The sequence below is a fragment of the Podarcis melisellensis genome (genome assembly GCF_964234715.1).
Source record: "Podarcis melisellensis genome assembly, chromosome: 7".
Taxonomy (NCBI): Eukaryota; Metazoa; Chordata; class Lepidosauria; order Squamata; family Lacertidae; genus Podarcis; species Podarcis melisellensis.
In genome coordinates, this window is record NC_138539.1 from 15,168,604 (window position 1) to 15,190,210 (window position 21,607).

The following is a 21,607-nucleotide window of genomic DNA, read 5'->3' on the forward strand; positions in this document are numbered from 1 at the left end:
CAGCCTAAGCTTCTCCCCTCTCTGATCCTGCACTCCGTTTTTTGGTGCTTACATTGACTGAGCAAGTTATGTTGCCTTCTCTTTGGCTGAATCAGGCTTGGGGACTTGAGATTTCTGAGCTTGGCAGAGCAAGAATCAGCTGGCGCAGCTGGAGATCAGCTGCATCCTCAGCTAGTCATCCCAGTAGATTTTGCCATGGGATCGCCCCCTTTGTGCGTGCGAGTGTTGGGGTGAGGCTGTGGGAGCTGCAGTGAGCGTGGCTGGAGACGAGCTTCCTTAAAGGGACCCCTGGATGGTGAAGTCCAGTCAAAGGCGACTATGGGGTTGTGGCGCACATCTTGCTTTCAGGCCAAGGGAGCCGGCATTTGTCCACAGACAGCTTTTCATCTCATGTGGCCAGCATGACTAAACCTCTTCTGGAGCAACGGGGCACCGTGGCGGAAAGCAGAGCACACAGAAACGCTGTTTACCTTCCCGCCGCAGGGGTACCTATTTATCTACTTGTGCTGTTGTGCTTTCGAACTGCTAGGTTGGCAGGAGCTGGGACAGAGCAACGGGAGCTCAACCTGTCGTTGGGATTTGAACCGCCAACCTTCCAATCAGCAAGCCCAAGAGGCTCAGTGGTTTAGACCACAGCGCCATACAAGGCACTTGCACAGACCAGAGTTAGGCGTTTGTTTGATGCAGCCAGGAGAACAGAAACCAAATGCACCATGTTGTAACAATGGGCATTTGAAAAAAAGAAACCAATAATAGAAAGCTGGAATGGTTCTGCTATGGACAAGGGAGGCTATGATTGTAATTTGCAGTTGCATATGTTAAATCCTGTTTGCCATTATGTTGCCCGTTCAACAACAACAATTTAAATTTGTATACTGCCCTATGCCTGCAGGTCTCAGGGCAGTACAACCACATAAAATTGCAATCTACAAACACAAAATACATAATGAAAATAAAAAAGAAGAAAAACCCAGTAATTCCCCCCCCCATTTTTAAAAGGGCGCTGGATGTCAATCAGCCAAAGGCCTGGTTAGAGTAATAATAATAATTATTATTATTATTATTATTATTATTTATTATTTATACCCCACCCATCTGGCTGGGTTTCCCCAGCTACTCTGGGTGGCTTCCAACTGAATATTAAAAACAATACAGCACCAGACTTTAAAAACTTCCCTAAACAGGGACGCCTTCAATTGTCTTTTAAAAGTAAAATACCGTATTTTTTGCTCTATAAGACTCATTTTCCCCTCCTAAAAAGTAAGGGGAAATGTGTGTGCATCTTATGGAGCGAATGCAGGCTGCGCATTCCCTCTTGCTGTTCTGTCTTCTGAGATTCAGAATTTTTTTCCTTCTTGTTTTCCTCCTCCCAAAACTAGGTGCGTCTTGTGGTCTGGTGCGTCTTATAGAGGGAAAAATACGGTAGTTGTTTATTGCCTGGCGCCTAAAAGTGTTTCATGAAGGTGCCAGCCAAACTTCCCTGTTAGGCTCTTTGCCTGATTATGGGAGGGCTAAATGTATGTCAGAGACGGGAAGCATTTTGGAAGTGAAAGGAGGAATGCTGGGAAATGACCACTGGCAACTCGGACTCTTTGTTTTTGCAAAGTTAGCCAAGCAGCCCCTGGGAAAACGTGATACCATTCCTGTGCGTGGCCGAGTGTGTATCATGGCAGCCACCTCGCGCTTAAACGTGCCATTCCTTTGGGCTGGTGTGGGTTTTATCGAAAGCCATTCCGCACACTGTGTTTGCATAACTGCGGTGGCGTGTGAGGATAAACACAGCTGTGGCACTGCCTGAAATATTTCTAGGCCAGGGAGAGTGGAAAAGGGAACTTTTATCGCCAAATAGCAGATAAACATAATGTTGCCTTTCAGAAGGCAGGTTGCCAAAGAGCGTAACACGTTTTAAGCCCTTTTCAAATTGGAGTTGTCCCGTCCATTTGGCAAATGTGCTCTGCTTGCAAAACGTTTGCGCGGCACCTCGGCGACCGTGCCTAGCACATTGATGTATTTATGCGGACAGGATGGGTAGGGAAATCTTCTGCATGTGGAAGGGCCACAGCTCACAGAGAGAACATCTGGTTTGCATGCAGAAGGTCCCATGTTCAATCCCAGGCACCTGGAGACGCTGCCTGAAGTCCTGGACACCTGCTACTAGCCAATAGTGGTGTTTGTTATTGATGCATGGATAGCTCAGTTGGTTAGAGCATGGTGCTGGTAATGTCAAGGTTGCAGGTTTGATCCCCGTCTGGGACAGCTGCATATTCCTGCATTGCAGGGGTTTGGATGAGATAATCCTCAGGGTCTCTTCCAACGCTACAATTCTGTGATTCTATGGTTCCTCTCACCTGTCAAAAGTTCACCTGTAAATGCCTTGCGGGCAGTGACCTCCTCATGTCATTCTGTAAAGCACCACGTACATTAAGTCTAGCGTATTCTTTGCTATTTGGTATTTTTATTTTTTTATTAACAATTGCAACATAACAAATCATCAATACAAATCACCTTCATTATTTCCTCCCCTTTTCCCTCTCCCACCTCCCCAACAAACCTTCCCTCCCTCCCCCCCAAGACTTTCCTCAGCTCCTCTCTCTGATTTCTCAACTCATATTGTTCTCTGCATATTGTAAAATTGTATATATCCTTATATTATCTATCCACCATATTAACCCAATAAATTTGTACATGTTTATTCAAAACCTTCAAAGCCAAAGTTTATTCAAAGCCAAGGAGTCCAGTTCATTTTGTTGTCTTTAGCATATTCTTTGCTATTTGGAGACACTCCCCAATAACAACAATTTCCTCAAGTGCTCAGGGTTCTTCTTGCACATTGAGGAGAGTTCCCATGTTTTCCTCTTCTGTGACGGAGCTGCAGCGATTGCTGGCCTGATGGGCTCTCTGCTCTTGAGCACAAGGTTCGGAAGCGGAAAACTTTCATTTCTACTTTTGAACAAAGCACATCCAGTTCTGTTCAAGTTCTAGTTAATTCAAGCCAACCACAACCAGCCTGTGATAATTCGTGGCTTGCTTGTTTCCTCTTCACTTCGCTAACTAGAATTTAAACTTCGCGACCCACACCCTGCGGTATTTTCATTTTCATTTCTTTTTGCTTTTTAATTTGTATACAGCCTACCTTTATACACAAGGCGGTTTGCAGCAACAAAATATGCAATAAAGAACGCACACCCCTTCTAATAATCCAATGCAATACGAAAAATAATAATAAAACCTAACTTTAAAGTGGAACGACTTGTAAAGTAATATTGAATAGTCTATTAGAATATAAAGGTAAAGGTACCCCTGCCCGTACGGGCCAGTCTTGCCAGACTCTAGGGTTGTGCGCTCATCTCACTCTATAGGCCGGGAGCCAGCGCTGTCCACAGACACTTCCGGGTCACGTGGCCAGCGTGACAAGCTGCATATGGCGAGCCAGCGCAGCACATGGAATGCCGTTTACCTTCCTGCTGGTAAGCGGTCCCTATTTATCTACTTGCACCCGAGGGTGCTTTCGAACTGCTAGGTTGGCAGGCACTGGGACCGAACGACGGGAGCGCACCCCGCTGCAGGGATTCGAACCGCCGACCATGCGATCGGCAAGTCCTAGGTGCTGAGGTTTTACCCACAGCACCACCCGCTATTAGAATATATATCATAATAAAACATAACTTTAAAGTGGAACGACTTGTAAAGTAATATTGAATAGTCTATTAGAATATAATAGTGCAATTTGCACAAAACATGACCTGCAATGAGATAGATAGATAGATGACAGACAGACAGACAGATAGATAGATAGATAGATAGATAGATGATAGATAGATAGATAGATAGATAGATAGATAGATAGATGATAGATAGATAGACAGATAGACAGACAGACAGACAGACAGACAGACAGATGGATATTTAATTCTTGTATTTTAGCAAGGTTCATAGGATTGGGCTGCTTTGTGATAGCCATCCTAAATATTTTTAGACTAAACCTCCAGCCGTTATCCTCATTCTGATTTTTTCTCTCCCGCAGGCTCGTAGAAGTTCATTCGCCAGATGCCAGGCACACTCTAGTTCTAAGGAGTAAGGATTCCGCCACAGCGCAGGCCTGGTTCCACTCCATCCACTCCTGCGTCAGCGATCTCATTCCTAAGGCCATCTCGGAGGTCAAAGATCAGCTGGGCAAAGCAGGAATTGCTGGAGCTCGAGAGATCAGGCACCTTGGCTGGCTCGCAGAAAAGGTAACAAATTCCTCATTTTGTCCACAGGCCTTCCCTTTGGGGCCTGCCGCTCAGATGTTCAGCGGTTCGAATCCCCACAACAGGGTGATCTCCCGTTGCTCTGTCCTAGCTCCTGCCAACCTAGCAGTTTGAAAGCACAACAGTTCAAGTAGATAAATAGGTACCCCTGTGGCGGGAAGGTACACGGCGTTTCTGTGCGCTCTGGCTTCCGTCACAGTGTCCCATTGCACCAGAAGCCGTCCAGTCATGCTGGCCACATGACCCAGAAAGCTGTCTGTGGACAAACGCTGCACCTTTGACTGGATTTAACCGTCCAGGGGTCCTTTATTTTTTACCTTCTGAGTATCCTGAGGGAGCAGTGAGAAGGGCGCTCCAGGAGGCAGAGGCAGGCAAGAGCCCCCAGCTCAGCTTCCCCAGCTGGAGTAGGCTCAGGATAGGTGAGGGTCACTGGCCTGGTCAAGTCCAGATGTGGCAATCAGCATGCAAGGTATAAAAGGGAAGCAGAACGGAGGTGCCGTGTCTGCTCAGCTGCCCACGTTGATGGACCACGGCTTGGTTGTTCCAGGAGAACTCCGACATGGTACTTTTGGGGGCTGTGTACACCATTGGGAACTTTCTGCCAGGTATGCTGGGGGTTCGGGACAACAAATTTGTCAAATCCTCATTTTGAAGCAGCCCAAGTGGGGTGGCCATCACTTCCACCTTTGGGAACAAGTTCCATTGATGTACTTTGCTGAATCTTCCAACCTTCAGCTTCGTTGCACGCACACAAGCTCTAGTGATACAGGAGAGGAAGAAGAGCTTTTCTGTTCCCACTGTTTCCATGCCATGTATAATTTTATAAGGTTCTCTCATGTCACCTCTGGCTTGCCTAAAGTCCCAGATGCTGTAGCTTTTCCTCACAGGGGTCTTGCTCTACTTCCATTTTGATCGCTGCACAATTGACCCTGACCTTTGCTCCCATAGTTCTTCCAGATGTTTCTGAAGCATTGTGGGATTTCATCTAGGGCCTCCTATGGATAACTTTAAATTACCCCAACATCTGAGCATCTTTTTCTAAGGGTTGGGGACTCTTTGTTCATGATAGGCATTTTTCCAGCTCCCTGCATCATGGTTTTCTCCTCCTCCTATGGACTCCTAGAAGCAAAACGCCGAACTCCTCATAGCAAAATTTGCCCAAGCTGGTTACTTCCAGCTGCTGCTTTGAACTTCAACTCACATCAGCTCCAGCCCAGCTGTGTTGGCTGAGGCTGATGGGACTTGTAGTCCAAAACAGCCGGTTGGGGCAAAGGCCGCTTTATTGGAGAGAATGGGGCTCCACTAGAGTAACGTTTTGCAGATCCCAGTTGGCGTTTGGGTGTCCGTCTATGAAATGCAATGTGCTGTTGCTGCATTAATGCTCAGGACAGCAGGCATTCTATTCTGTCGTGATCAACTGCTCGGTTGGAGGTGGTGGCAGTATATTTAGCAACGATGGCATGGGCACTTCAAGGTACCTCAGCTGTTCTCCCTGCCCTGGGTCCATGGACTCAGCATTCTTGATTAAGACAGAAGCTTAGCAAGAGAAAGTTGGTCCCAGTGGATATTGAGCTCTTTGCCCATTTAGGGCTTTAAGAGGCATGGATCTTGGACAGGACCCAGAATTGAAAGTCGATGCCAATGTGTGATGCTTTCATAACACTTGGTAGTGTTTGGGGCTGGGATGCCCTTTGTGTGGTATGCAACCTGCGCCCTTCACTTTTTCCTTGGAGGTCACTGCTTCTGATCTTGTGATGAAGTGCCAGGAGTTACTTACCACAAATAAACTGGGGTGTTGGTTTGTTATTCTTGCAAGTGCTTCCCGGGACACCTGAAACAAATTGGATTCTTTGCAAGGCTATGATTGTTATGCTTTAAAAAACCCCAAAACGCAGGATTCTAGCTCTTGGGACTTCAGAGAAGAACCTGACAAGTTTAGGCAGCTTTTGCTGTAAAGAGCAATCCAGCCATACAGGATTGCTACGGTTTGTTCATTTAAAACCCACATTTAGTCCTTTCCCACAGAGTCTTTGGTTCAGTGTGGTTATCTACATGTGACTGCCACCGGTAACTATAATATGGGGTGCTTCCAACTGTTCAAAAAGCAGGTTGTGTATAGCATACTGGGACAATTTTCAAGCTGTCTCAGTTTTCCAAGATTTCTGATGAGTTCCATGTTCATGGCTAAAATTGGGCTCTACACATGCATGATTCCCCATGTGGTTGCATGTGCCTCGAAGAACAGGGACCGATCACCACCCAAATGGTAATTGGATCACAGTTTCATTTGCAGTTTTTGTTAAAAAAGAAAGAAAGGGATAAATGTTTCACGTGCAACGCTTCAGTTGGCAGTGGACCTTTGTAGTCGCTGGTCTTAGCCAGCAGTAATTCAAGTCACACTGCAAATGTTACCTAGTGAAAAGAAGACCCATCATCTTATTTACAAAGATGTTTTGAAGCATTGCAGCTTAGACCTTGCTTTAAGTCCCCTCCTCTCCAGGGTTGCCCCCTCAAATAATCAGAGACTGTGTCACCAATCTTCCCTCCATCCTCTTCATGCCTCTTCTGGTTCTGGCAGACGAGGGAGGGAAAGGAGCTTAGTTGCAGCAGCAGAGGAAGACACCTGTATTTCTTCACCAGCCTGACCCACCTCTGCCTCTTGGCCTCCTTTCTCTCCTGCTTCAGCTTCTTCTTCTAGACTTTCTTCTGCCACAGACTCTCTCTGCTCACTAAGCCCTGTTACCTCTTCTGCTTCCTACACCTCCTCCTCCCAGGCTTCTCCCTCTTCGTTGTCCCACCACCAGTCCCCAGGCTCAGAGCCTTCTTCCCCTGGTGGTTTCCCAGCTGGTTCCTTCCACCAGTCCTCTGCATCCAACCAATCCATGACAATATGACCAGCATGTAACCTGCAAGAGCATAGGAAGTTTCCTTACACTGAGTCAGACCACTGGTCTGTCCAGCTCAATGTTGCTTACACCAGTCCTGAAAGATCTTCATTGTCTCCCAGTACATTTACGAGCACAATTCAAAGTGTTGGTGCTGACCTTTAAAGCCCTAAACGGCCTCTGTCCAGTATATCTGAAGGAGCATCTCCACCCCCATCATCCAGCCCGGACACGGAGGTCTAGCTCCGAGGGCCTTCTGGTGGTTCCCTCGCTGTGAGAAGCTAAGTTATAAGGAACCAGGCAGAGGGCCTTCTTGGTAGTGGCACCCACCCTGTGGAACGCTCTCCCACCAGATGTCAAAGAAATAAACAACTATTTTACTTTTAAAAGACAACTGAAGGCGGCCCTATTTAGGGAAGTTTTTAATGTCTGGTGCTGTATTGTTTTTAATATTCGGTTGGAAGTGGCCCAGAGTGGCTGGGGAAACCCAGCCAGATAGGCAGGGTATAAATAAATAAATTATTATTATTATTATTATTATTATTATTATTATTATTATTATTATTATTATTATTATTATTATACCGGTAGCAATTCTAGGATTTTCAGCAGCAGTCTCTCCTAACCCTACCCAAAGATGTTGGGGATTGAATTTGGGTCCTGCTGCACACCGAGAAGATGCTCTTACCACAGACCTACTGTCCCTCCCCTAAATGGATTAAGTGTCCTGTCTGAGACCTATAATCATAGAATCATAGAGTTGGAAGAGACCACAAGGGCCATCGAGTCCAACCCCCTGCCAAGCAGGAAACACCATCAGAGCACTCCTGACATATGGTTGTCAAGCCTCTGCTTAAAGACCTCCAAAGAAGGAGACTCCACCACACTCCTTGGCAGCAAATTCCACTGTCGAACAGCTCTTACTGTTAGGAAGTTCTTCCTAATGTTTAGGTGGAATCTTCTTTCTTGCAGTTTGGATCCATTGCTCCGTGTCCGCTTCTCTGAAGCAGCAGAAAACAACCTTTCTCCCTCCTCTATATGACATCCTTTTATATATTTGAACATGGCTATCATATCACCCCTTAACCTCCCCTTCTCCAGGCTAAACATGCCCAGCTCCCTTAGCCATTCCTCATAAGGCATCGTTTCCAGGCCTTTGACCATTTTGGTTGCCCTCCTCTGGACACGTTCCAGTTTGTCAGTGTCCTTCTTGAACTGTGGTGCCCAGAACTGGACACAGTACTCCAGGTGAGGTCTGACCAGAGCAGAATACAGTGGCACTATTACTTCCCTTGATCTAGATGCTATACTCCTATTAAGAGCTGCAGCCATTGGGTTAGGTGGACAAAGCATCTGTTGTGGTGTAAGGCTTATTGCAGCATAAAATATTCTCAAGCAGAGGTAAGAAGAAAGGAACTGGCCGCGCCAGAGCTTCCTTTTTCTCCCTTCCCTGTCTCTCTTCTCAATTTTTAATGAGGCTCTGTATTAGTTGTCATTCCGCCCTTCCCCCGGTGATTAGTTCGAAAAGCAAAAGCTTGCAACATGTTTCGGAAAGAACATTCTGCAAAGGTGCTGACCTTTCCTTTTGCAATAAACTCTCATTTGAGAACGAGTCCCAGGACTAAGCATGTGGTTGGATCAATCATGTTAGTTGGGGGGAGGGGGTTGGCTTGGACAGTAATGCGCAGCTAATGAGTTGTACGCTGCGGACATTAACCTCAGACCTCAGGTGATTTAGATGCAGAGCACACTGCAAGATCACCTTAGGGCTTTTTAAAGAAGGAAGAAATACGCACCATGCTGGCATGTTAATTGAAGTGGGCCATTGGCACAGTGGTGCAGAACGCAGGTTTACTGCTTGTACAATGTAATCAACGGTGGGGAAACAAGTCATTTTCTGTCCCTTGCTTTTTTTCCTAACTTTTTTTTTAAAAGATGACTACATCATGGAGGAGAGATGCGGGTGGCACTGTGGGTTAAACCACAGAGCCTAGGACTTGCTGATCAGAAGGTCAGCAGTTCGAATCCCCGCGACGGGGTGAGCTCCCGTTGCTCAGTCTCTGCTCCTGCCAACCTAGCAGTTCGAAAGCACGTCAAAGTGCAAGTAGATAAATAGGTACCACTCCGGCAGGAAGGTAAACGGCATTTCCATGTGCTGCTCTGGTTCGCCCGAAGTGGCTTCGTCATGCTGGCCACATGACCCGGAAGCTGTACGCTGGCTCCCTCGGCCAATAAAGTGAGATGAGCGCCGCAACCGCAGAGTCGGCCACAACTGGACCTAATGGTTAGGGGTCCCTTCACCTTTACTTATCCTGTCTCCTCTCAGCCACCTCTTTTTCAGGCTCCTGTTGCTCTGTCCCTGCTCCTGCCAACCTAGCAGTTCAAAAGCACAAAAGTGCAAGTAGATAAATAGGTATCGCTGTGGTGGGAAGGTAAACGGTGTTTCCGTGCGCTCTGGTTTCCATCATGGTGTCCCGTTGCACCAGAAGCAGTTTAGTCATGCTGGCCACATGGCCCAGAAAGCTGTCTGTGGAGAAATGCCAGCTCCCTCGGCCTGAAAGCGAGATGAGCCCCACAACCCCATAGTTGCCTATGTCCACGGGTCCCTCTACCTTTTACCTATGATGGAGGACTTTTATGCTTGCCTGTGCAGCGCAATGCAAACCTAATGCTAAACTGTGAGGAAAGTTCTGGGCCTGAAAAGCTTGCTTGCTAGAAAGTTGCAGGATCTGCTTTGTCCAGAAGTTTAGGAAAGAAAAACAAACACAGCACACACAAGCAAGGAGCAAACGAGCCTGAGCTGAAACCATCCGACGGCAGCAGGATGTTGGGCACACGGAGGTTAGAATAAGCAGAGGACCAGCCAGAGGACCAAATGCCATTCTAGGCCGCCCATTGCTCACACTGACCAATAAGGACCAAAGGGACCCCAGCTTAAAAGCCTGGAGCAACGATGAATATAGTGGGAAGCTTTCTGGCTCAGCTCCCTGTTTTCTTACTTTCTTGGGCTCCATGATCACTGCAGATGGTGACAGCAGCCACAAAATTAAAAGAAACCTGCTCCTTGGGAGAAAGGCGATGGCAAACCTAGACAGCATCTTAAAAAGCAGAGACATCACCTTGCCCACAAAGGTCCGTATAGTTAAAGCTATGGTTTTCCCAGTAGTGATGTATGGAAGTGAGAGGTGGACCATAAAGAAGGCTGATCGCCAAAGAATTGATGCTTTAGAATTATGGTGCTGAAGGAGACTCTGGAGAGTCCCATGGACTGCAAGAAGATCAAACCTATCCATGCTGAAGGAAATCAGCCCTGAGTGCTCACTGGAAGGACAGATCCTGAAGTTGAGACTCCAATACCACCTCATGAGAAGAAAAGACTCCCTGGAAAAGACCCTGATGTTGGGAAAGATGGAGGGCACAAGGAGAAGGGAACAACAGAGGACAAGATGGTTGGACAATGTTCTCGAAGCTAACAGCATGAGTTTGACCAAACTGCGGAAGGCAGTGGAAGACAGGAGTGCCTGGCGTACTCTGGTCCATGGGGTCACGAAGAGTCGGACACAACTAAACAACAACAACAACAACTTTTGCACAGATACAGAAAGTGGGACACAGGACGGATGAACTTGGAAGGCAGGCTGCCTAGTCGCTGTTGAGACGGGGCAAGCTTTTCCTGTGCTCGGCTCAGCATAACTTCCAACGAAGGTGTCCAGAGTCTCATCCCGAGCTCTTTCCCAGCCTGCCCTGCAACTTGAATATTTAACCAGACGTACTACAAGGGCTTGGAATCTGGGACCTTTGACATCGCTGAGTTGTGGTCTCTCCCCATGAAGCCTATAGAAGTTGGGAGAGAGGGAAGAAAATAGCACAGAACCTCCAAGCAGAAGGCGCAATGGGGAGAGATGAAGGCAAAGGTGTTTAAAAACGGCCTGGGTATATTTTAGGAACAGCTAAGCAAGGAGCAGCAGATGAAATAAGCCTTTGAAAGAGCACACCAAGCGATCCTGCCCTGCTAAAGGAAAAAAGCTAGGGAACTTGAACATGGCGGTGGGGGGATGTACTAGATAGAAAAAAACCCTCAGAGGTCAATTGTCAGTGCCGGCCTTAAACATTTCACACACAAAGCAAAGAGTCAAGGAGTTGCTCCCTCCTCTTAATGCACTACCATAGCTCCGGAAAGAAACATGTTTTCTAATGAGGTCACAAGACAGATTGGAGGAAGGAAGATGTTGCCCCCTTCCAGAACGTTCTGTGTGGAATAAGAGCAGCCACCCCAATTGTGAGTGAGGCCAGAAGTAGACTTGTCTGCCAGAAATCTCAGCCATATTTGCACATGTATATTTGCATGGTTTTTACCATGCACAAGCAATTTTGCATCTGCTTGCCCTAGAAAAGACAAACTATGGCCTGTGCATCTAAACCCAGGGAACATGGTTTGACTCACAAGAGACCACAACCTGTAGACAAAGTCAGGACTTGGAGATCATGGTTTGCTTGGATGTCATGTTTAGCCAGGGATTGTGCTTTGAACTTAAAGGAGTTAGACAACACAGCAATAAACCATTAACCATGGTTTATCATGGTGTGCAAACTGGGCAGTTTTCAGAAGGGCAAAGCAAACTGCGACCCCTGTTTCGAATGTGATACCAAGGCAGGGATTATGGTTTATTACCTCCCAGTGTGAGCAACAAGGAGTCAAAGCTGCTCTGGTACAGTGTTAGCTATGGTTTACTGTGGTGTACAGACTTGGCCATTTTCAGAAGGGGGACATAACACATACCAGGGGAAGGTGGAACATGAACCAAGGCTGAAGATTTATTGAGATTAAATATAAACAGATATGTGCCTGGAGAGGCTATTGGTAGATTTCATAGTTCAGTAAAGTATGGTTGGCTCTAAGCCCAATTCAGCCTCACTGACCTCAACAGGAAAAACTGGTCTTAGACTATTTAATTATCTTTATTTTTTATTATGGTTGCAAACTTTTCTTTAATTGGCTTGTATATTTTAGTCATGTCTCTTCTATGGTTGTATACTGTTTGGAGATTGCAGTTCATATTTTGTAAAACAAACAAACAGTCGTACCTTGGTTTTCGAATGGCCTGGAACTCAGATACTTTGGCTCCTGAACACCGCAAACCCAGAAGTGATTGTTCCAGTTTGCAAATGTTCTTTGGAACCTGGACGTCCGGCAGGGCTTCCACAGCTTCTGATTGGCTGCAGGAGCTTCCTGCAGCCAATCAGAAACCACGATTTGGTTTTCGGACTTTTTGGAAGTCGAACAGACTTCCGGAACGGATTCCGTTTGACTTCCAAGGTACGACTGTAGATCTAAGCACAGGCCTTAAGTGGTTTGTGGATTAGTCTGGGATCCCCATTTGCTTCCAGCTGAGACCAAAGTTTGGACCCATTTTATCCAGAGGAACATGCTTTGATTTTTGCAGACAAATCTGGCCATTCTTATCGCAAGCTTATCTTCGGGGGAAGGGGCTTTTTACAGTTATTCTTCACACCCCCATCTGTTTTGCATTTGTTTACCCTCAGACTTTCCCAATGGCCTAAAGGAACATCCAGCCTGAGCTACTCCTTACATGGTTCAAAAGCGCTTTTCACAGCTGCCTGGATGTTTTACTAGGGATAACCAGCAGCTCTGGGATGTGGTTTGGGATCATGTCCAGAGGAATGGGAAAGTCCCCCACATATTTGAAATGGGAACCAAATGCTGCCTGATAATGGTTATGCACCTGTTACCTCAAACGATTCGTGACCAGCGAGTTGGCTCCAAAAGGAAAAAGAGAGATCTGACTCAGAGATTTCAGAGCAAGGAAAGGAAAAGGAGAACATCTGCCAATACCAGCAGTTTTATTTGTAAAGTATGTATATATGTATTTAACCTTACAATTGTGCAGATGTGGACCGCTCGGTTTAATGGGCTGATTAATCAACGGATAAAACTTTAGGGACAAGTTTTATTATCCTCATCGTTATTATAGGCAGAATGAAAAAGAAGTTGGGAGATTACGGCAGATGAGTTACATGCAGAAGTTCCTAGTTTCAACCTTGCCTTCTCAAGGTGGAGCTAAGAGAGACGGCTGCCCCAAACCCCAAAGACCTGCTGCCTTTGAGTGGTTTAAAAGAGGATTGACAGGTTAGACAGAGGGAGTAATCCTATGCACAAGAAGCTGGTGTAAAGGAAGCCAGTGTAAAGAGACACCGGATTCAAACCCCGTTCAACAGTGAGGTTTGCTGCTCAGTCACAGCCTGGCCAACAAGCCTCTCCTTCGCTGGAGGCGTTTAATTGGAGGTTGACTGGATTTCTGCATTGTAGGGGGTTGGACTAGATGACCCTTGGTGACACTTTCAACTCCACAATTCTACGATCCTCTGATTAACAACAACAACAACAATTTATTATTTATACCCCACCCATCTGGCTGGGTCTCCCCAGCCACCCTGGGAGGCTTCCAACAAAGTATTAAAATACAGTGGTCTGTTAAACATTAAGAGCTTCCCTAAACAGAGCTGCCTTCAGATGTCTTCTAAAAGTATGGTAGTTGTTGTTCTCTTTGACATCTGGTGGGAGGGCGTTCCACAGGGCAGGTGCCACTACCGAGAAGGCCCTCTGCCTGGATCCCTGTAAAATAGAGCTGTGCGCCAGGTTGCTAGGTCAAGTGTCCAAGCTCAATGGGATTCAGATATCCAGCCTAAGTCCCACCCCCAGAACACCCCATTTTAGGGCTTTCATCAACCTTGACTAAGCCAGGGTGGGACATAACAACAACAACAACAATTACAATTTGTTATTTATACCCCACCCATCTGGCTAGGTTTCCCCAACCACTCTGGGCGGCTCCCAACAGAATATTAAAAACACAATAAAACATCAAACATTAAAAACTTCCCTATACAGGGCAGCCTTCAGATTTCTTCTAAATGTCAGATTGTTGTTTATTTCCTTGACATCTGATGGGAGGGCATTCCACAGGCAGGTGCCACTACCGAGAAGGCCCTCTGCCTGGTTCCCTGTAACCTCACTTCCCGCAGTGAGGGAACCGCCAGGAGGCCCTCGGAGCTGCACATCAGTGTCCGGGCTGGACAATGGGGGTGGAGGTGCTCCTTCAGGTATACTGGGCCAAGATCCGTTGGCATATCTTTGGCTGGACTGGGGTTGCGGTTTGTTGAGCCAGGAATCAGCTGGCTGAGCCAGAGATGGGCTGCATCCTAAGCTGCTCATCTCAGTGGATCTTGCCACATGACAGCTCAGTTGGTAAGTCATGAAACTCTTCATCTCAGGGTTGTGTGTTCAAGTCCCAGATTGGGGAAAATAGTATATGGGGTTGTACCTCACAGTCATTTCCAACTCTGCAATTCTGTGATCAGTCCCCACAGGCTATCAATGGCTACTAACCCCGATGGCTGTGCTCTGTGTCCACTTTTAGAGGCAGCAATGCTTTATGAATCCCAGTCGCTTGGTAGTGGGAGAGTTCTGTTCTGCTTGTGAGCTTCCCATTGGCAGCTGTCTACCAACTCCACCTGGTACGCAGGCTGAGACCCTACCTGCCTGCGGACTGTCTTGTCAGAGTGGTGCATGCTCTAGTTATCTCCCGCTTGGACTACTGCAATGCTCTCTACGTGGGGCTACCTTTGAAGGTGACTCGGAAACTACAACTAATCCAGAATGCGGCAGCTAGACTGGTGACTGGGGGCGGCCGTCGAGACCGCATAACACCGGTCTTGAAAGACCTACATTGGCTCCCAGTACGTTTCCGAGCACAATTCAAAGTGCTAGTGTTGACCTTTAAAGCCCTAAACAGCCTCGGCCCAGTATACCTGAAGGAGCGTCTCCACCCCCATCGTTCTGCCTGGACGCTGAGGTCCAGCGCCGAGGGTCTTCTGGCAGTTCCCTCATTGCGAGGGCCTTCTCAGTAGTGGCGCCTGCCCTGTGGAACACCCTCCCATCAGATATCAAAGCGATAAACAACTACGTGAAACAACTTCAGAAAACATCTTAAGGCAGCCCTGTTCAGGGAAGTTTTTAATGTGTGATATTTTAGTGTATTTTTGGTTTCTATGGAAGCCGCCCAGAGTGGCTGGGGAAACCCAGCCAGATGGGCGGGGTACAAATAAATTATTATTATTATTATTATTATTATTATTATTATTATTATTATTATTATTAATTATGGTTGGTCATTATGGGAATGGGATGCTGAGCTCTGCTTGCATTATTAAGCCAGTCATTGTAGACAGCATTGAACCAGGTGGTCCAATGATCTGACTCCAAACAAAGGCAGTTTCCTATGTTCCTAATGTGATCTGCGTGTCAGAGGAACACGGCTTTTCAGATCATGGAATACTGCAGCACTGTGTAGCAAAAATTCGGAAAACACCCAGAGAACTGGAGAGTCAAGTTAAAAGCATTAAACTTTAGAGTCTCCATTGCAGATAGCATGTAATTTCCTAATAGGATTTCTGTTTAAAGATTGACAGCCTTAGCAATCTTCCATCGTTCAGTAATCTGGAGGAAATAATGCTGTATTGCACTCCATCTGTTTGTGGTGTGCATATCTAATTTAAAACTCCACATAACTGTCAGGTAGGAGAAGATTAAAAATAAATAAAGAATCCTCCTGCTGCTACCTCACGTAGACTTGAGTTATAATGTTGAGAGTATCTAGCGTTTAGTTTGCAAGCAATGGTTTGTCTCAGATAATTGATTAAACCCAATAGGAACGTAGATGCCGATTTTAGGGTTGTGATCTTGTCATCTTTCATAAGCCAAGCAGCAGAGAGATCCTGGCTGTGAGAGGTCTCCCCTAAAAACTCAGGAGGAAAAATACAACAATAAAAAAATTGTTTATGTGCAATGAGCTGCTGCCCTAGATGACGACGACAACAACGATTTTATTATTTATACCCCACCCACCTGGCTGGGTTGCCCCAGCCACTCTGGGCGGCTCCTAGCAGAATAGTAAAAACGTGATAAAACTTCAAGCATTAGAAACTTCCCTAAGCAGGGCTGCTTTCAGATGTCTTCTTAAAGTCAGATAGTTGTTTATTTCCTTGACTTCTGAAGGGAGGCGTTCCACAGGGAGGGCGCCACTACCAAGAAGGTCCTCTGCCTGGTTTCATGTAACTTCGCTTTTCGCAGTGAGGGTACCAGCAGAAGACCCTCGGAGGACAGTGTTCAGGGGTGGAGATGCTCCTTCAGGTATACTGGGCTGAGGCCATTTAGGGCTTTAAAAGTCAGCACCAACACTTTGAATTGTGCCCGGAAACAAACTGGGAGCCAAAGTAGGTCTTTCAGGACCGGCGTTGTACGGTCTCGGCGGCCACTCCCAGTCACCAGTCCAGCTGCCACATTCTGGATTAGTTGTAGTTTCCGAGTCACCTTCAAAGGTAGCCCCACGTAAAGCACATTGCAATAGTCCAAGTGGGAGATAACCAGAGCATGCGCCACTCTGGCAAGACAGTGCACAGGCAGGTAGAGTTTTAAGCGATGTCCCAGATGGAGCTACCCTGGACGCAGAATTAACCTGTGCCTCAATGGGCAGCTTTGAGTCTGAAATAACCCCAAGACTTCACCTAATGCAGACTTCCCTCCTACATATCCCACCTTCTGCCTAATTTAATGTGAATCTTCACTTTGCTACCTTGCTGCCATTGGTTTCCTTAACTTGCTGTCATTTCATCATTTTCTACATCCCCCTGTTTGCTTTGTCTTTCTCTTTTCTAGAGTGAACCTACACAATCAGGGATCACATAGTGTTTTTATGAAGTCACGATGCTTTGCAGACAGTCTGGTCCGGGTACATGACAATGTCGCTGCGGTTAAGTGAAGCTGGTTTAAGAGCGCTCAGCTTGGCGATACAAACAAATTTGGACCACTACTTATTGCGTGGCGAGTTCCCGCCCCCCACCAGGATAAATAAAGACACAAGACACCATGATTAAGGTTAATTGGGCGAATTAGGCCACAACTTTATTGAATTCAGGAATGAGAGGCATCGGCTTAGGCATTGGTCCTATCCGGCTCCAGCCCATTTGCTGGAGACACGGGGAAGGGTTAACACTTTATCGGGGGAGTCTCCTGCCAAGGCACATCGACTAGGAGCTCCCCCGGTCACCGCTCTGGGGCGTGCCTTTGGCCCACACCTCCATAGGCTTCGGACAGGGCCACACCCCCCGGAGTCCTTTAACGGACCACCCTTCGCTCACTGGGGGGAAGGTGATGGCGTTCCTCCCCCGCCCACATCCTCTTAACCCCTTCTTACCAATGCCTACCGCCAATGCAGAAAAGTTGTGACGAGTTGCTACGAGGTAGGCGAAAAACCAAAAGGCTACAAATTGCCAATTGGGAAAAATTCCTACCATGCCCCTTGCGGCGACAGACCGAAGTCCATAGCAAAGGCAAACACCTACCTAAAGCCTTCCTAAAGGGAGGGAGGGTGGGAAAACGTGAGGGCTAGCCAGCGAAAGAGGGCGAGCCCCCTCTGAGCCGGCCCTAAATAGGGCAGATCTGGCCGGGATTCCCCTGTTCTCGCGGGGGCTGAAATCAGCCCCCGCTCACATGGGGGTGGGCGTGAAGCCCGCAACCCCACCTCCTGGGCAGGCTGGAAGTGGCTTTGTCAATCAATCAATCAATCAATCAATCATTACAATTATGCGTTTATCTGCTTCTGTCTTCCCTGAGCATTCAGACTCCTAGCACCCAAATGGACCCACAGCCCAGGCTGCATAATCTCCCCCCTTCCCCACCTTCAACTCGCACCTCTTGTTTTCGTTAGGTACTTCCAGCAGTTCCTATTGTGCCCTGCGGGGAATTTTGTATGCCTTGGCAAACGCCCAGATCTGATAGCGACACAAGCCTGCATTGTAGTGTGCATTGGGATCAGGAAGAGATTAGCAATGGAAATGTAGCCATTTGCTTCTTTTCATTTCCCTCTTGAAATAATTCTCCCTGTATTGCCTCCTTCGTCTGTGGCTGGGGTCAGAGGTATAGTGCGGCCCAATTTCCTGCCGCGTGGGATGTACCAACATCCTGTGCTTACGGCTGTCTGCTCTAATCAGCTCCACCGCTGGAAATCGCCTTGGTTTCAGTGAGTTCACAAATGCAGCTCAGAGGGAGACAGGACACTGTAGATGTTGTGCGATGCGTTTCTGCATTGCAGTTTATTTTGCTTCGGCCAATCAAATTTCATTATTTTTGTATTCGGAATTGCCTCCTGCACTTGAATCAAGATTATTTACTATAAATAAAAATAAAAATGTGGACGTTGTCATTCAGCAACCAGCAAGAAAAGAAATAAAAATACATAGCCTAATATCTGTCAAAACGGGGCCACTTCCACACTGTGCAGAGTATCCAAAGGGATTAGTTGCCTGGATGTGGGTGGCGCTGTGGGTTAAACCACAGAGCCTAGGACTTGCCGATCAGAAGGTTGGCGGTTCGAATCCCCGTGGCGGGGTGAGCTCCCGTTGCTCGGTCCCTGCTCCTGCCAAGCTAGCAGTTCGAAAGCACATCAAAGTGCAAGTAGATAAATGGGTACTGCTCCGGCGGGAAGGTAAATGGTGTTTCTGTGCACTGCTCTGGTTCGCCAGAAGCGGCTTAGTCATGCTGGCCACATGACCCGGAAACTGTACGCCGGCTCCCTCGGCCAATAAAGTGAGATGAGCGCCGCAACCCCAGAGTCGGCCACGACTGGACCTAATGATCAGGGGTCCCTTTATTAATGTCTGAAACTCACTCTAGGAATATGGAAAGTCTCTACCGGCAGCCTTTAAGCAGAGAGGCCTCCTCATAGTGGCTTTAATTCTGCTGCCGCTATACTCTGAAATGGAAAAAGGGGAAAAAAAGTTTAAAGCACTGGTTCAATTCTTTACCTGATGTACTCACCTGAGTAGATCACTTCATGAAGATGTTTATTAGGCACTTGTCCAGAATGTCAACTTTATTTTAAACCTAGGCTTTGCTTTCCCTTTTATATTGTGTATTTGAAAACATATTTTATTTTCCTATACGTTAAAAAATCAATGCAAATTTGTTGAAAACAACCCATTTTCTTTCAAACAGGAGAACAAAACAAAAAATAATAATCAAAATTTCTCTTTTTTAAAAGTTTCTATTCATAGCTGGTCTGTAAATCTAGTGAAACACGGATTTTTATATCCTGAAAACTAGCCTTTATGAAACATGAGACTTCCCCAAAAGCAACACACCCTTTGCTTAAATCTCACAGGCTGAATGCCTGGTGAAATTTTCAGCCTGCTGATACTGTGTAATTAGTTTAATAAAAAGGAATTATAATTGGAGTGGCCCTTTCCAATTAATGAAAAATACAGAATGGCTTTCCAAAACAGGACTCTAATTTAATTATCGATTAGCTTCACAGTTTGAAAATATGCTTTTAAACCATTTGGCAAAGTCTAGATTGCGTGAGTCACTTGATTTAAGAACAAAATGTGTGTCCCGCAAGAAACCTGGAGTTTAGAAAGAAAAACATGGCAGCAGTAGCTAATTTTTGAATGATTTGCCCCTGGGTGGGTGGGGGGAATACTTTCCTTAAAAATGGGATACATATCACTCTTAGAGCAGTCAGAGGACAGTCCTCTAACTTGAAGGTCTGCCAGAGGATAGTCCTCTCCTTGAAGGCAACCTCTGTTTGGAGGGCTGTGTAGTCCAAGTCTGGTTTGAAGGTAAAGGATCATAAGAAGAGAGCAGAGGCCTTGTAGCTGCCCATAGCAAACCTGTTGGAACTCAGAGGTAGAGAACAAGCAGCAGATCCCTGGCATTTACAGATCAGGCCGGGGTTCTTCCTTGTCTGAAATACGGGAGACCTTCTGCCAGTCAGGCTGAACAGTACCGATTAGACTCAAGTCTAATGTAGCTTCCCTTGTTGTACCTAGACTGCAGACTGCATATGCCGACAGGTCTTCTCTATTTTTCTGAGATGCACTTGTATTGAAATTACAGCAGTTACTTCTTTGCATCTATGCATACAACAATTTTACGCAAATCAGTGCGCTCTTGGGGAGCTATGCATAAATGACCGCTACTAGAGAAGTGATTCAATCAATGAACTCATTGCCTTCCTGGCAGCATGTGCTTCTTGTCCACCCCACTTCAGACTAGCTGGCAACTGCAATCTTGACTTCTTTCCTTGCCATCATTTCACAGGCTCCATTTCTTCTTTTCCTCCCCAGGTGCTGGGAGAGAACGAGAGGCATTGGAAAGCTGTGCTTGTTGTACTGACTGAGAAGGATCTCTTGATGTACGAGAGCATGCCACGGATCAAAGAGGCTTGGTTCGGTCCTCTTCATTCATACCCTCTGCTGGCCACCAGGTACCTTTGTTGATGTTTTGTCACTGCTTCCATAACTCAGATGTCAAAGCGATAAACATCTACCTGACATTCAGAAGACATCTGAAGGCAGCCCTGTTCAGGGAGGTTTTTAATATGTGACATTTTAGTGTATCTTTCATCTTTGTTGGAAGCCGCCCAGAGTGGCTGGGGAAACCCAGCCAGATGGGCGGGGTACAAATAATAAATTATTATTATTATTATTATTATTATTATTATTATTATTATTAAGCGACTGTGCAATGAGCCTTGAGATGCTGAGTCATGTCCACAGGCCGCTCACTATCATCATCATCATCATCATCATCATCATCATCATCATTTATTTATACCCTGCCCATCTGGCTGGGTTTCCCCAGCCCCTCTGGGCGGCTCCCAACAAAATATTAAAAAGACAATAAAACATCAGACATTAAAAACTTCCCTAAACAGGGCTGCCTTCAGGTGTCTTCTAAAAGTCAGATAGCTAGTGGTTGATAAGCTCTGGCATCACAGAGGGCAAGCCAGACCCTCATTTGGCACGTTTGATGTCACAGAGGACTTAAGTGCCTGGCTTATATATTTAACACTGCTTTGGACTGCATTAGCAAGGCTGAGAGGGGGGGTCAGATGGGCAGCCCCCGACCTCCATACACACTGCCCAGGGAGATCACTTCTGGCACAGCAGTTTGACTTTACACCTGGAGGCTCACTCAGTTGTCTCTTGAGACAGACAGATGCCAACAACAGTAACTCCCAGGGCCAATGGTCAGGGGTGATGGAATTTGTAGTCCAGCAACATCTAAAAGGGCACTTGCTACAAGGCAGATGCGTTTTGATGAGGCAGCAACATAAGAAGAGCCTTCTGCATCAGGCCAGTGGTCCATCTAGTGCAGTACCTGTTCTCACCTTGGCCAACCAGATGCATTTGGGAACATCAGCACAACAAGCCCACCTGTGATTCCCAGCAACTGGTATCTGGAGGCGTACTTCTGTAGAGGTAGAACATCGCTTCCTTTCTTAGGAAGCATTCGGAATTCTGTTCTAAGGTTAACGAGAAACATTTGTCAAAGCGAAACCCTCTTCAGGTATTCTTAATTGGTCTTCTTCTTCTTTGGCGATCACTCATAGC

General features: G+C 46.6%; 1 protein-coding gene across 1 annotated transcript in view; it reads left to right on the forward strand.

Annotated features, from left to right (window-relative positions):
• SNTB1 (syntrophin beta 1) overlaps positions 1-21,607 on the forward strand; it is a 108,127-nt gene that overhangs the window by 72,621 nt on the left and 13,899 nt on the right. The window contains exons 3-4 of the mRNA XM_081918849.1: positions 4,025-4,232; positions 20,339-20,478. Of these exons, the coding sequence (XP_081774975.1) occupies positions 4,025-4,232; positions 20,339-20,478 (348 nt within the window). The remainder of the gene's footprint in view (positions 1-4,024; positions 4,233-20,338; positions 20,479-21,607) is intronic.